General features: G+C 41.2%; 1 protein-coding gene and 1 long non-coding RNA gene across 5 annotated transcripts in view; one reads left to right on the forward strand and one right to left on the reverse strand.

Moving 5' to 3' along the window:
* LOC311520683 overlaps positions 1 to 15,770 on the forward strand; it is a 450,923-nt gene that overhangs the window by 342,255 nt on the left and 92,898 nt on the right. The window lies entirely within an intron of this gene.
* NPR3 (natriuretic peptide receptor 3) overlaps positions 14,633 to 15,770 on the reverse strand; it is a 54,530-nt gene continuing 53,392 nt past the window's right edge. For all 4 annotated transcript variants that reach the window (XM_084628337.1, XM_084628336.1, XM_084628335.1 and 1 more), the window contains one exon: positions 14,633 to 15,762. In XM_084628337.1, coding sequence (XP_084484463.1) covers positions 15,651 to 15,762 — 112 coding nt within the window. In that variant the 3' untranslated portion in view covers positions 14,633 to 15,650. The remainder of the gene's footprint in view (positions 15,763 to 15,770) is intronic.

The raw sequence follows: 15,770 nt of genomic DNA on the forward strand, positions 1-15,770 counted from the left end.
CGGGGGCCAGAGCTGGCCCTGGTGTACCGGTAAATCACTCGACTTACTTTCACCCCTGCTAACATCTGTCATGTACTGTTTGTCCTCTCATCTTCTCCCCAGGGGGAGAAGAGTGTGCACTGGAGTGTCTTGTTTTAGTATGGTTTTAGATTTGTGGGGGTTATTTATGTATACTTGTGGTGCATTTTTATGTTAGAGAAGGCAAGGTGAAAGGAACGTATGTGCCTTGCACTTGGAGCAGAAAATAGTGGGGTTTGTGATGGTCCTTTAATTCCTGGGGGAGTTCATTCCAGAATACGGGACTGCTCCTGATACATTTCTGTCTTTTGCAAAGACAAGCTTTGCCCTTATTGTAGAGAGTTCCACTGTGCCAGAAGAATGGAGTTGTCAGCTTTAGCTCTAGCTGGTCTTTTAGATATCCTGAGCCAAGGCCATGGAGTGCCTTGAAGGTAAGGACCAAGACCTTGAATTTGTTTCAAAATTCTATGGGAAGCTAGTGTTGGGTGGAGGAAACGTGTGATGTGCTCACCTTATCTGTGTTGCTGAGGAGATGCACTGCAATGTTCTGTACTAGTTGGAGTTTCTATGCATGGAAGGCTTTGTTCCCAGGACTATTGCATAGTTGTAATCTAGCCGAGAGGTGATGAAAGAGTGAAAAATGAGACCAAGTAATCATCTGCCAGATTTGGAGGGAGTCTCTTAGCAACTGCAGACATAGATGCTGGAACTAGGGATGCTGGGGGTGCCGCCGCACTTCATGGCTTGAAGTGGTTTCCATTATATACAGGGTTTACAGTTTGGTTCAATGGCTTTCAGCACTCCCACTATACAAATTGTTCCAGCGCCTCTGATGGGAGATGATAGAGAGTGTTACTCACAGATAGAAAAGGAGTACTTGTGGCACCTTAGAGACTAACCAGTTTATTAGAGCATAAGCTTTCGTGAGCTACAGCTCACTTCATCAGATGCATATCGTGGAAACTGCAGCAGACTTTATATATACACAGAGAATATGAAACAATACCTCCTCCCACCCCACTGTCCTGCTGGTAATAGCTTATCTAAAGTGATCATCAGGTGGGCCATTTCCAGCACAAATCCAGGTTTTCTCACCCTCCACCCCCCCGCACAAATTCACTCTCCTGCTGGTGATAGCCCATCCAAAGTGACAACTCTTTACACAATGTGCATGACAATCAACTTGGGCTATTTCCTGCACAAATCCAGGTTTTCTCACATCCCCCCCCACCCCCATACACACACAAACTCACTCTCCTGCTGGTAATAGCTCATCCAAACTGACCACTCTTCAAGTTTAAATCCAAGTTAAACCAGAACATCTGGGGGGGGGGGGGTAGGAAAAAACAAGAGGAAACAGGCTACCTTGCATAATGACTTAGCCACTCCCAGTCTCTATTTAAGCCTAAATTAATAGTATCCAATTTGCAAATGAATTCCAATTCAGCAGTTTCTCGCTGGAGTCTGGATTTGAAGTTTTTTTGTTTTAAGATAGCGACCTTCATGTCTGTGATTGCGTGACCAGAGAGATTGAAGTGTTCTCCGACTGGTTTATGAATGTTATAATTCTTGACATCTGATTTGTGTCCATTTATTCTTTTACGTAGAGACTGTCCAGTTTGACCAATGTACATGGCAGAGGGGCATTGCTGGCACATGATGGCATATATCACATTGGTGGATGTGCAGGTGAACGAGCCTCTGATAGTGTGGCTGATGTTATTAGGCCCTGTGATGGTGTCCCCTGAATAGATATGTGGGCACAATTGGCAACGGGCTTTGTTGCAAGGATAAGTTCCTGGGTTAGTGGTTCTGTTGTGTGGTATGTGATTGTTGGTGAGTATTTGCTTCAGGTTGCGGGGCTGTCTGTAGGCAAGGACTCACAGATGCTACTATGCAATAGCGTAGCATTACTGAGGAACCCATGTGTGTTCTAAACTATGGACTATTTTTATTTGTTTAGTGTTTGCGTATTCGTCAAGCCAAGCAATAGCGTTCTTAGTGGCCAAGTGGAGCTCTTGGAGCCCACCACTGGATTTGGCTAGCGGGCACTCCTCGACAATGTGTGTCATTGTTTGATCTGTACCACAGCTGCAGCCTGGATTGTCTCAAAGACCCCTACAGTGCAGGTTGGCTGCACAGAGGCCTTGCCCAGTCCAAAATCGGTTGAGAAGAGTCCACTGACGACATGGCAGATTGAAGCCGGTAGGGTGAGCAGTAAGGTCTGTGATGAGGAACTGGTTGGTGTTAAGCACCAGTTTTCCCACCATAGGGACTCCGCTGTCACAGGCTGGCATGGCAGCCTTGACCACAGTGGGTGTCTTGATGTAAGACATGTAGCTGGTGGGCTAAAAAGGTCGTTGAACAAGGGCAAGCTTGGGTTGGCATGTATCTTCTCAAGCAGCTTGCCAACTGCAATCTCTTTCCTGGTGTAAGGGGGAGCAATGTGGTTCAGACCTGGAAGCCATGGAAAATGAGTCGGTTGGAGAGTTCCTGTGATCATGCACATTGTTGAGATGAGTTGAATGTCAACAAGGTTGATGTGTGCCAACTGACTCCATACAGTACTCTGCTACTGAGTTTGAGATGGCAAGGGCTGAGGTCCTTAGAGTTGGAGCACCTGCTCCCCATAAAGAACCTGCCAGTTTGCTGAGAAGGTCGTTGCATGTCTTGACCTTCTCTACTATCTTGCTCCCGTGACTTTTGTATGTCAGTGTTCAGTCAAGGGTCATGCCTAAGTAAACTGGGTATGCTTCAGTGGCAATGGATCAGTGTTTTCATTGAACCACCTGTCAGTATCCGGCACAGTCCAGGGAAGGTAATGATCCTCCTACAAAACCGAATTCCGGAAGTTCATACTTGAAGAATCCCAGTATTGCCACTTCTGGTAACCCAAAAACAGTGCAATCCCATGGTTTTCATACCATCAGGCCCCCACTCTAAGTCTTACAACTCAATGTTGAGGGTTTATCAACAGCCAAGCAATGTTTAATCAGTGCTCTTCCTCATCAATATGCTATTGATGTGAGCTGCATGGACTATATTGATCAATTGTTGGTTTCCTTTTGGTTTTTTGGTTTAACTCTAGTAAAACAGGATTTGTTTTTTTTAAATTATGCATTCAGCTGGCATGACATTGCCTTCTTGGTATGGACATTGTAACTAGAGCTGCGGGGAGCTCATCAGCAAGGTCAGATGAACTGGTCCTCAAAACTTACTAGCTTTCCACCATCCTTCTGGGAAGTTACTCCTTATCAGCAAGCCTGATTCCATCCAGTAAGGTTTGCTAGAAGGAGTAAGGCTGAACAAGGTGTGAAAACTAGAGCCCCAGAGTCACTGTAAAAATTAAAGATTTTGCATGTGTAGCATTCCACCCACTCTAGCCGCAGAGCTGAGACATGATGTTCTGACAGAGCATTGCGTTAGGAGCTCTTTCTGAATGTGAGTTCAAGACAGATAATCATGTTGCATTTGTGATGTCCACAAAAGGGTTAATGGGCTTTTGGAAGTCAGTAGATAACAATATCAATGCAACAACAGGGTCGGGAGAATAAATTAGTCACTGTTAGCTTATTAACAAAGGAGAGTATGAGGTTTATATGTTACTATTTACTTGAGTTAAAAATCATTTTCTGCTTTTCTTTTCTTTTTTTTAAAAAGGAGGACTTGTGGCACTTTAGAGACTAACAAATTTATTTGTTTTACAGAGCTGTAGCTCACGAAAGCTTATGCTCAAATAAATTTGTTAGTCCCTAAGGTGCCACAAGTCCTCCTTTTCTTTTTGCGGATACAGACTAACATGGCTGCTACTCTGAAACCTTTCTTTTTTTTAAGTTTTACACACAGCTACTTTACTATGGTTCATGCCTCTCACTATGTCACTTTTGTGGAAATAGTCTGAGTTAATGAAACTACCAGAGAGAGAGAGGAGACAAAGATCAAGTTCTTCAAAAGTGAATAGTGACTTTTGGATGCCTGACTCTGAGGCACTTGAGGAACCCGCTTTTCAGAGCGTGGGTGCACAGCCCTTTTTGAAAATCAGGTACTTTTTAGGTGTGTCAAATTGAGCAACCAGAAGCAGACCCATCCAATGTACATGTAAAAAGTGCACAAACTTTAGCTCAGCACTGTTCAAAATCTCCACCAAAGTATCTGAAAATATTTCAGATCACCAAGGGTACTTTGATGTGTGGAAATAGTGTGTGTTGCCCCACTTCCATCACTTAGAGTGACTCAACCTGAATATTTAAATCAAGAATAGAAAAAGAAAGGGCTTTGTCAAATACCTGAACTATCACGGGACATATCTAATTACACTGAGTTTCAGTCAAAGAACTTACTCTGTAAGGAAAATTTAGCTGCCATTCAGTGAGAATGTTGTAACATTATCTGAGAGGTGGTGCTGTTCATTGTCACTGCCGTGATGGGTGGGTTAGTTAATGTTTTGTGCATCCCATTTTACATTTACAAAGAGGGAACCTTTACCACACTTTTACAGTTTTTGTCTGCCATGAACCTTTCCTTGTTGGTTGTGCATAGAGGTGCAGTTCTAAAGATAATAAAAGAAACATACAGCATATGATTTCACATTTTACAGCCATATGGTAATAAGAAGAATTGCACAGATGTCATGAGGAATGTGAAGGCATGTCTTTGCCTCCTCCCTCTACTGTCTTGTTGATAGTGTAAGGTTGCTAAGTTAGGCACAATATGTTCTAGCTGGACATGAACTCATAACAGCATATGATTGACAATAAATTTTATTTAAGGTCAAGTTGTAAATGGGTGGGCCTGGGCATGTCTGAAGGTTGCAAAATTGCAGTGTAGAGTTTCATTTTTCCTCACGGGTCGAAGGGACAGTTCAGAGAGAAGGCAGCAATGTCTGGAAAAAAAGGTTCAGAATACCCAAATGAGGTTTATTTTACCTTCCTAGTAAGAGTACATGAAAATAATCCATATCATAAGACGTTATAGCGGATCACAGATTGAATATGAGTCAACAATGTGATGCGGTTGCAAAAAAGGCTAATATCATTCTGGGGTGTGTTAATGGAAGTGTTGCATGCAAGACATGGGAGGTAACTGTTCCACTCTACTCGGCACTGGGGAGACCTTAGCTGGAGTACTGTGTCCGGTTTTAGGTGCCACACATTAAGAAAGATGTGAACAAATTGGAAAGTCCAGATGATAGCAACAAAATTGATAAAAGGTTTAGAAAACCTGACATAGGAGGACAAACTGGGCATATTTAGTTTTGAGAAAACAAGGTTGAGTGGGGACCTAATAAGTTTTCAAATAGGTTAAGGGCTGTTATAAAGAGGACAGTGATCAATTGTTCTCCATGTCTGCTAAAGGTAGGACAAGAACAAATGGGCTTAATGTGCAGCAAAGGCGATTTGTTTGGATATAAGGGAAAACTTTCTAACTGTAAGGATAGTTAAGCTCTGGAATAGGTTTCCAAGGGAGGTTATGGAATCCCCATCATAGGAGGTTTTAAAAAATAGATTGGACAAACACCTGCAGGGTGGTCTAGCTTTCCTTGATCCTGCCTCAGTCTGGGGGGGAGGGAGGGAGGTGATGGACTAGATGTCCTCTCAAGGTCCCATCCATCCAGAGTAAAGCTAAGATACTCCATCATCGAAAAGGATTGAAGACAATTTGTAGTTATTTATATTGCAGCAGTATCCTGAAGCCACATTGTAGAAAGATATAGTGTAAGACATCATCTACCCCCAAATAACTTGCAACCACAGTAGACAAGACAGACAGAGAGGGAGGAGGAACACAGAGGTGGAGAGAAACATGCAGCATGTCAGTGACAGAGCCATGAACAGAATCCAGGTTTCCTGACTCCCACTCCAGTGAATCCAAACAGAGAAGAGTCCATTAGAGCCTGTGTTTTGGTTGTCTTTGGTTGCAGGTACTGTGAGGACATCTTTCTGGGTTCTACAGCACCCAGATTGACCCTTTTGAAAATCAGAAATACCTTGAAGAAAGAGAAAGAGCTGAGGAAAATTAGTAGGAAGGGGGTGGGGGGAGGGACAGGTGATGGAGAGAACCATGGGAGGACCACAGAGGAGGAGAGGAAAAAATAGAGAATGATCTGAAGGTGAAAATGAGTGATGAATAATAACAAGAGAGTGTGATGGAAATCCAGGTCTTCCTCTTGCTCACACATAGACTTTCAAGGTTGGTAAATGTTATTTATCCTTTATTTTCCTTGGCCCAGAAAGGGAAACTTTAGAAGAGGGAAACTCAAATGTTAGCTGGTGCTGGTGAAATTGTTGGTCCAGTTGCAGTTTGGGACAGGGGAAGGAATTTTCAGGCCAATCATGGCCCAGGTGATGAGAACATATAGCAGCACATTGAGCCCTGGAAATGTCAATAGCTCCTAATGCCTTTAATCTCCAGGATCTGACAAGACGGAATTGTTAATGAGGCCTTTAAGATATTTGCTATTGCCTAGTGGCACACCCGTATAAATATTTAAGGAATGATAGGTTTCTGGGCTGAGATTTGTGAACCAATCCTCCTAAGCTTGAACCTCAACTCCCTTCCCAAATGGAAATGGAAATTTTTAAACGGCGTGTGGCTTGCTTTCATTAAATTAGACCCCTTTCTTCCCTCTGTCTCCCTTTTCCGGTCTGCTTCCCCCAGATCACTCTGTCTGTCAGAATCCAGGCTGCCTTCAACTCCAGCATTAATTTGGAGCTTTTCTCTGAATGTATCCTGGCCCATAAATAACGGGGAATCAGAGCTGTAATGATAACCAATCAGATCATCTTGCCTTCCCACCTGCTGCTGCAGGATTTTTCCCTGCTGCGTACTCTCAAAGGCTTTTGCTTTAAATACCTGAAGCAACAAAAATTCTACACACCAACTTCGGGCGATTAGTAGATTCTACTGTTCTGCAATTTTTCCTGATACCAGTCTACATTTTCCTCTGTTCAATGTCATGATTCCATTGTTCCTATTTATAACTGGTGTTGGGTGAAACTCAAAGGGTTCCGAGGCTTATTTCAGTCCAGCTAAGCATCCAAAAATGCATCTGCTTATCTGAATTCTCTAAATCTTGTGGGAGTCTCACAGCCAGGCCTAGTTTCCACTCTCCCCATGCTGCCCATCTCCCTGCAATAGGCCCTGCTCCTCATGTTTTTTGTGTCCAGGTGGTTGGGTACTGGCCAGTTTTGAATCCCTGACTCTCCAGTATATAACCATAAAATGTCATTACTAGCTCTTCAAAGAGCTCCAGTATAGAACCGTGTAAAAGCAACTTGATTTTTTGCATTTCTTGTTGACAATTTCAGACTTTACGCATCTTGAGAGTGGGACCGTCTTTCAATGTGTGTACAGTATCTAGCTGATAGCGCTGCTTGTTTTGCTGAGCGGCTGTCCTACTATCCCACTCCACTGCTCCATGACACTCCCCTTCCGGTTCAAAGTTTTTGTTGTTTTCACAAGATGCCATCCCATTTAGCACGGAACATGTATAGCTTAGCTACATGATGGCTATGAAAACCTTCAGTAAGATTTGGATATATAAGTTTTCACAAGATGCCATCCCATTTAGCACGGAACATGTATAGCTTAGCTACATGATGGCTATGAAAACCTTCAGTAAGATTTGGATATATACATCAGTTGGTTAGGATTGTCCGAGCAATTATAAATAGAAATGTAAACAGACTTGTTTAAAGTAGTATTACACCCAAAACACCATCCCTCAAAATGATCCCAAACCTACATCCTTCAGTGAGGCCTGCTGATCTGATTGCTTTGTAAACCCTTTCTTATGCACCGCACCTCAAAGTGTGGGGTGGAAGAGTCAGAAAAGACTTAGAAAAGACATGCCGGACTTCTCACTTATTCCCTTCCTGTGAGGTTAACACCCTTCTGGGAAGGGGGAAGGCTGCTGCCTTTTCACTACCCCTAGTACAGTCTGGGACATGAATTGTAGAAAAGCCCCAAAGTATCTTTAAATGTTATCATCATCACAGCACCAGGCCCAGTGAAAAGGGTATAGTGAGCCCCGGGATCTTGGTAAGTATGGCAAGAGTGAACCACTTGGCAGCCCCCTGAAATTGATAGGATTGGGGGAATTAGGGATAAGATTGGGGGAATTAGGCTAATAACTAGAAAATGGCACATCATAGACTGAGGTGAGCAGGAATTCACTTGAAGAGATTTACCAGAACAGGGGAACAATGCATTCCCATTTTTCTCCTGGGATAGTTTTTTCTTAGAAAACAGCCTCAAAAATTGCTATGCAGCCCTTGGGGATTTTTATGACAAATGTCAGACTTGAACGGGATCAAAACACAAAATCTGGAAAAAATGTGCATTTTTTGTTTAAAAAAAAAAAGGTGGGCATGTGGGTGGGTGGAATATATAGGTTAAGCAACTTTCCCAGCGCTACACTTTCTGTTTCTTAGGATTTACTCATCTCTATAAATTGATTTAATAATAAGTATCAACGTCACAGGTGTGCTGAAAGAAGTAATATTAGTGCTCTCCATGGATAAAAGACACTACATAGTGCAAAGTGTTCAGTTGTTGGACCTCATTAGGCCTATATTTTTTGCTTTCATTTACCCTTTTCTTGTTTGCCTGTAGACTTGCACTTCTATGATTATGCTCAGAGTCACAGCTAGTCATTGTACTGCCTGGAGAGAGCAAGCCTATTTGCACTCCCTACTGCTTTTTCCTCATTTTTCCACGCCCGCAGCTTTGCACCCTGGGTGGCTGCCCTACTCGCCCCGCCCTGGTTATGGCCTTGGTAACTCTGTTGGCTGTTACATATCTAAACCTTCTCTCCTGCGAATTATCAAGGTCTTTTATTTTGATGTGAACATGCATTAGATATTGACTCCTCATATTTGTTTTCAAGTTGTTTTAAGTTATCAAAGTTTGGTATGGTTTCAAGAACTGGCCTCAAATTTGGATTGCACCCTAACATTGATGCAACATACAAATGTATATTTATAAGAAGGCTGTAGACCAGGAGTGACAGGATGTCCTGATGACTGTATTTTAAAATCCCAGAAATGGGTCAGAGTGATACAGTCGCTAATGTAAGAGATTTGATACTATCCTGCAGTCCATTCTTGGGAAAAATTCTTCAATGCAAGTTTTGCCTGACTGCAAGAATTTGCACATAGAGGTTTAATAGCCAGTTGATTTAAATAAGCATGTCTCTATTTTATATCTCATTGGAGAAGCCAAGAAAATGTATCAAACATTTTAAATTTATTTTATTAATCAAAGCCTTTTTTTGATTTTGAAACAATTGTGGTATCTTTCTTCTGAAACAATTAAAATGATGGCCAGTGTAATCAATTATTGGATTTATTTAATACTTCACCTTTGATAAGACCTAGTCATTATTAAAATCAGGGTTTCATTAGATGTGTTAAAAGCAAAACCAGAAGAATTGTTTTATTATTAACACACTGTACTCTGATGGCTCCACACATTAGAGACCAACAATAAAATCAACAGGTGATGAGAACAGAGCAGGAAAATGTACACTATCAGATTTCTATTTCTTTAATGGGAACATTTTGTTATAATCTGGATATGTGACATTCTTGCCTCCTTGACATGTTTACAAGAAAATGTACACAATTAAAATCAGTGGGCACTGATGAATGTAGACATTTTAGATGACCAACTTGTAAAAGAAAGAAATACATTACACAAATAAAACAGAGGTTATATCCACAGTCATGAATACACATTCTTTACCCCAAAACAACAATAAATAAAATCACATTATATGCATATAGTTCTACTTACATCAGTACAATATACTGTGCAGCTTTTCATTCATTTTCTACTAGACTGATACAACATTTCTGTGTTGTCCAGTATTTTTACATTGATAATGAATAGTATCACCCCAAAAAAGGGGACAAAGTTAACTTCCACAGTCTCTATCCTGAGTCCTCTTGGTTTCGTCATAATTACATACTAGGCACAAGGAACAAAGCAAATCCATCCCATCACCTTCCTCTCAGCTTTCTGCCCCAATGCATGGGGCTCCCTATATTTTTAGACATGCTCAATAAACAAACACCCTTATTAAGTAAGCACTTCGTTTTAGAGGTGAAAATTCATCACTGGGAAGAGGATCAGTCTGAGTCCTATGTGCCACTTAAATTCAATTTAAGCCTTAAATGGGATTTAATTGGTGAATAGGCCTTAGGCTGGTCCTCTGAGCTTAAGTATAAAATAATATAGACCGCATCCTGTGCAGAAAGCAAGAGCTTGATCCTGCTCTCGTTAAAGTCAGTAGCACATTAAAGGGCGTACAATCAGTCCCTGAGTTTCTCTCTCCTTTCTCCCTCAACTCAACTGCGCAAGTATTCATTCTCTATTCCCAAAAGACCTTTCCACCCCTTAAATTCTTTGCTACAATAAAAGCCATTAAACAGTCAACACTTGCCAGTCATAACCCCACAGTTGCCCCAGATATGTACTAAATACAAAGAAAAGCTTTAATGATCTTGTATACCACTGTGTGGTAACTGTTACATTCGCTTTTTTAATGGTGCCTCCTACACTATAAGGAGAAACACCCGAGCATGTGGTTCATAGGGGATAAAGTGTCAAAGAAATGAACCAGATCCTCAGCTGGTATATATCCGTGCAACTCTACTGAAGTCAATGTAGCTGTGCCAATAAATGTCAGCTGATGCTCTGGCCTAATATTTGTAAAACCCGTGGTCACAGACTTTGGTGTGAGAATTGTGAAGTTATTCCTTGTGCATATCAGCTTAGATTAAGAAATTAACAATTAAAACAAGATTTTAAAATCCCCTATTAGGTACATTTCTTCTGCTTGCTCAAGTGTCTGGTAGGAACATTCACACAACAGAAACACCAAGCAACAGTTTACAGAGAGTCAGGATTTTTAACCTTCTGATGTTTCAGCACCTAATGAATCCATGAAAGATATCTGATGTGCTGTAGCTTAACATATAAACTTTAACAGTGTCATATTCTTCAGAGTATTTTGCCATGGATGCAGAATATTAACATTAGTGGTTAATGACAAATTTTGAATGAACTCTAGTCTAGCACCTTTTAAGTCATTTTTGTAGGGTCTAAATGTGGTGTACGCCAGTCAGAGGCATTTTGAAATGTGCATTCTGGAAGAAGCAATTCTAGATTAAAAAAAAAATCTACGCAGTTATTTCATAATTAAGCACTAATCCAAGAAAGTCTCCAAGTCATGGCAGTATTATTTTCCTGATGAGAAGCCAGCAATATCCTTGTAAAACACCAAAGCCTCCCCTTTAACCCAGATGGGTAAAATATAAAGGGATGGTCTCCATTTTACATACATGCTAGATTTAAGACTGAATTAAGGCCAAAAAGAAGTGCATATGTTTCTTGTGATTCCCAAGAGGAGAGAACACCATCATAGCCCATTGCACTACTTGTTAACCCCTTCAGGTGGTCCGCTTTCACTGGCAACATTTCTATTGACTTCAACAGAAATTTGTTCTGCATGTGGTCTACAGGATCATTCTCATTCTGTATTCGAAGATGTCTGAAAATAAGACCACACACCATTTAAACTCCTTTCTGCCTAATATTTCTATGAACAGAGATGTGCACAGTGCAAATACTTCAACTTTCTCATGCGAAATGTGTCATTTAAACAAAAGCTCCTGTACTCATAAACTCTGCTTGCAGATATTCAGACAGCCAATGGGCGTTAGGCATATATCTGAAGACAGAGCTTTCCCCAACATCAACTACTACCAAAAAAAAAAAATTATGTACGAGTCCTCTATTAACTATATCACTTTAACACTTACGGATGTGTTTAACTTTGTAGTTTGTGTGCCAAAGTGTTGGGCTCATTTGTGACCTTTATATGTTGATTTGTTGTTATGTAAATGTGTGTGAAATATGGATAGCCACAAACATAGGTTTTGGTTAAACAAGCTTCTGTGAAACCCACATTTTACAATACATTTTATTTACTTTTATAGCCCCTTAGAGCCAAAGAATTCTTTAAAAACTTCTTTGAAAATCAGTGTGTTTTGTCTGAACTTAAACATTCCCCTGCAGTATTAGAAGCCTAAGCACTGAGCTACTACAGGAGAATCAGAGAGGGAGACTGACTAGTCTGTATTTCTTGTCCTAATTAAGGAACATGTAAAAAGTAAACAAACGCCAATGGTAAAAAGTAAATTCATGTTAAAAAACTGTTCAATTTTAATAATCTAAGGTGTTATTACTAACACAGGACAGAGATTTTAAAGAATAGCTAAACAGGCTCCATGCATTCCTCCAACAGCAGTCTGCTATGCTCTCCACGTTATGGTGCCTCCTCTGGAAGTGAATGAAGTGCGTTGTGGTGCTTTAAGCTGTGGCCTGTCTCCACAGGAGCCCCAGCTGGTGAGACTTCCTGGGCAATGCTATCGAGGGTTATGATTAAAAGCATGCCGATAATCCAGGGCCGCATCATTTTTTTTCAGCCTCACAGTGACTCTCTAATGCCCCTTTTCTCCTCAATTCCATTTAGCTGAAACAAGCTCATGTGATCAAAAATTGTCCTGTTCATTATCCCAGATCCTCTATTTTGATTTAACTGTGCTTGGCACAGGACCAGGTGATGAGGACAAACGCAACTTGAGCCCACCTTTGTGTTCCTGATCTGTAGGGAAGCTCGGGGGGCCAGACCAGCCTCCCGTGTAAGTCACAGCAAACAAAATTTTTGTTTTGTGAAAAACTGTATTTTAAAATGTCCTTGGTTTACAACAAAAACATTTTGGTTTTTATTTTTTGCTTTTTTCCTTCCCTCCTTTTTCTTTCCCTTTTTTCAGTAGCAAAACAGAAAAAGAGAGAAAAGGAGGAAAAAAACCAAATTTGAATATTTCCCAAAGTGAAAAATAAATCAAAATGATTTTGAAACCAGTAAAATTTTTCCCTAACATTTTAGTTGAAACAGATTTTGAAAATATTTTAGAAATTTTCCAAAAAATTGATCAACTTTTTTCAGCCAGCTCTACAGCAATGTGAATTCTGCTCTAACCTATGCCAGACGCAGTAGTTCATGGCTTGAGGGGGGCCACTCTAGTGGCCAAAATTCACTGGGCTGTAGTGGTGCATTGGCCACATCACTTTTCCAGCAGACACACACGCTGCAGACCTGGACTGGGAAATGGATGATGTTAGAGCCTCTATCCTTACTCTGTGCTACCCAGTGAGAGGGAATCTTTAAGGTCTCAAATCCACCCAGTTTTCAGCTGCTTTGATCTGCTCTGGAGCAGCTCCAAGAATGGGCCCCTGCCTCGATGCCTGAGAAATCAGACAGAACTTCACAAATGCAGACAGTAAACCGTATGCCCAGATACAACATGTTTTAGAAAAAAGTAGTATGATGAAACACACCAGCAAAATCTGTCCACTCACTGAAAAAACCAGAAAGCTGTAATAAAACAAATAGGGCCAAACTCTGCTCTCAGTTTACTGTAAGCTATTTCGGTGCACTTTCTCTGGATTTACACTAGTGTAAATGATGGCAGAATCTGGCCCTTAGAGCAGTGGTCCCCAAAATTTTCCTCTCGCGCCCTCCCTGTTACCAGTAATAGAATGTGTCTGAGCCCGCCCCAGGAGCGGAGCTGCGGCCGGGCTGGGGGCCGCAGCTGGGGCCAGGAGCGGGGTCCAGCGGCTGAGAATGGGGGCAGGAGCAAAGCTACGGCCGGGGCCAAGAGCGGAGCTGGGGCGTCAGCTGTTGCCAGGAGCTGGGGCTGGAGTGGAGCTGGATGGAGCTCCCTCCCTGCCCCCTGGTAGGAGCTGGCCTGGGCCCTGCTGTGCCACCCCCAGATGTTCCTTCACACCCCCTCCCTGGGGGGGGCATGCCCCACAGTTTGGGGACCACTGTCTTGGGGACTAGTTTTCTTAATATGAAAAATTGCCAGGATAAACCAAAGGATTCACAAACTCAGTAATTTTTCTCTCTCTCTGGCAATACTCTTCGAGCTGTTATTCTCCAAATCAGGCACCTCTCAATAATACCTACATTTCCTGACTAGAAAGTGTTAAGAACTTTTCTATATACAGTATAAAATAACCTGCTTTTAACAGCTAATTCACCACAGAGCCACTCCTGCGCCAACTGAAGTCCATTAATTAATGAGATAATTACCAGAGAGATCAGTGGCAACAGGATCTGGATCAAGCTCCACAGCAGCATCTTAAAGCCCCAATCCTGCAGCCGCTTTATTTTACCCATGTAAGTAGTCAGTCTCATTGACCTGAATGTGTGTAAAGTTAAGTGTCTGCAGGATTAGGCCCTAAATTTGAAATCTGAATAATTTTTGGCAATTTTACAACTAATTAATCAATTGCATTTTACTTTAGCTAATTAATTATTTGCATTCTGCACATGCCTGGGGAAGAGGGAGGAAGAAAAATCTGGTTAATATTCATAAACCAAAATAACTTTTATTTACATCAGTGACTTCCTGTGCACATTATTCACTCTTGTAAAAATATTTCTTCAAACCTTCTCACCTTGACTTTTAATCTCACCAAAGCAAAAATAGACATTTTCTAATAGAAAAATACAAGATAAAAATACCGAAAAATAAAATGCTAGCATGGAATGTCATTTTTATTTAAAAAAAACCTCTTTTGAATTACCGTTACTGTACAAACACTCCCCTATCATTAATATTTACAGAGTCTGGATCGTACCCTCCTCTCACTGAAATCAGGGGGACTTCTGCCATTGACTTCAATGGGAGCAGAAGCCGGCCCTTTAGGTACTGCACTAGCCTTTCTAAGAGGTGGTGATGGTGGAGAGAGAGAGAAGGATGATGACTCTTCTGGGATATTTTGTTATAATATAAAAGCAGATGTCAGGCTGAAGAAAAAGCCAGTCCACTCTAGGGTTCTGATTCTCCCCTTGCTTATGTCTAATACCAGTGAAACTCCACTGACTACAATGGAGCTACTCTTGACTTACACCTAGTATAAGTGAGAAGAGATGCAGTCTCTGTATTCCCTGTCTTGATTTTGATACTGTACGTGCAATGAAAGAATGACTTGAGTGTTTCCACCCTCTTTACTTTCTCAATAGTTATTTATATCTCAAGTGCCAACTCCTGAGATTAAACTCTAAGGGTCTAATCCTGCACCCACTGAGGTCCATGGCAAAGTGGCCCATTGGTTTCAATAATGCAGGAAGCCCAAAATGAAGACATTTTTATTTTAATGGCAAAGCAGCATTGAAACCACATTTTGATATCCTTGCTTGTGATGCAGCTAAGAAAGGAGGCACTAGGAGTTAAAAAGAAGGGGTCAGGAAGAAGCATAACCCAGCCCTAAGCGCAAAACTGCGTCCCTCAATAAATGTCTTAGAAAATACCCTCTCAAAACACTAAGAACGTCCTACAATGTGAAACTCTTTTTTTTTTTTTTCACGAGATGAAAGGCCATGTGGCATAATATGATTAGTAAATCATTCCTGAGTTTCTGAAAGAAATTAAGACAAAATGACTCTACTGCTTAAAGAATGAGTTCTTCAAGAGCCTCTTCTTTTACACTGATGTCTTTGGTTTTGTCCATTTCCCTAAAGTTTTTTTCAGGAAGAATGGGATTTTTTTTCTTCTTTATGCGGCAGAAAAATGAGATCTAATGGAGTCTTCACGTAACTGCCGATGCTTGCCCACATTACACTCTTCCTGTTGACTTCGTCTCTCAATAGTTATTCTGTATTTCTTTCTGCATGA

This window comes from Lepidochelys olivacea, assembly GCF_965140295.1.
Source record: "Lepidochelys olivacea isolate rLepOli2 genome assembly, chromosome: 5".
Lineage (NCBI taxonomy): Eukaryota > Metazoa > Chordata > Testudines > Cheloniidae > Lepidochelys > Lepidochelys olivacea.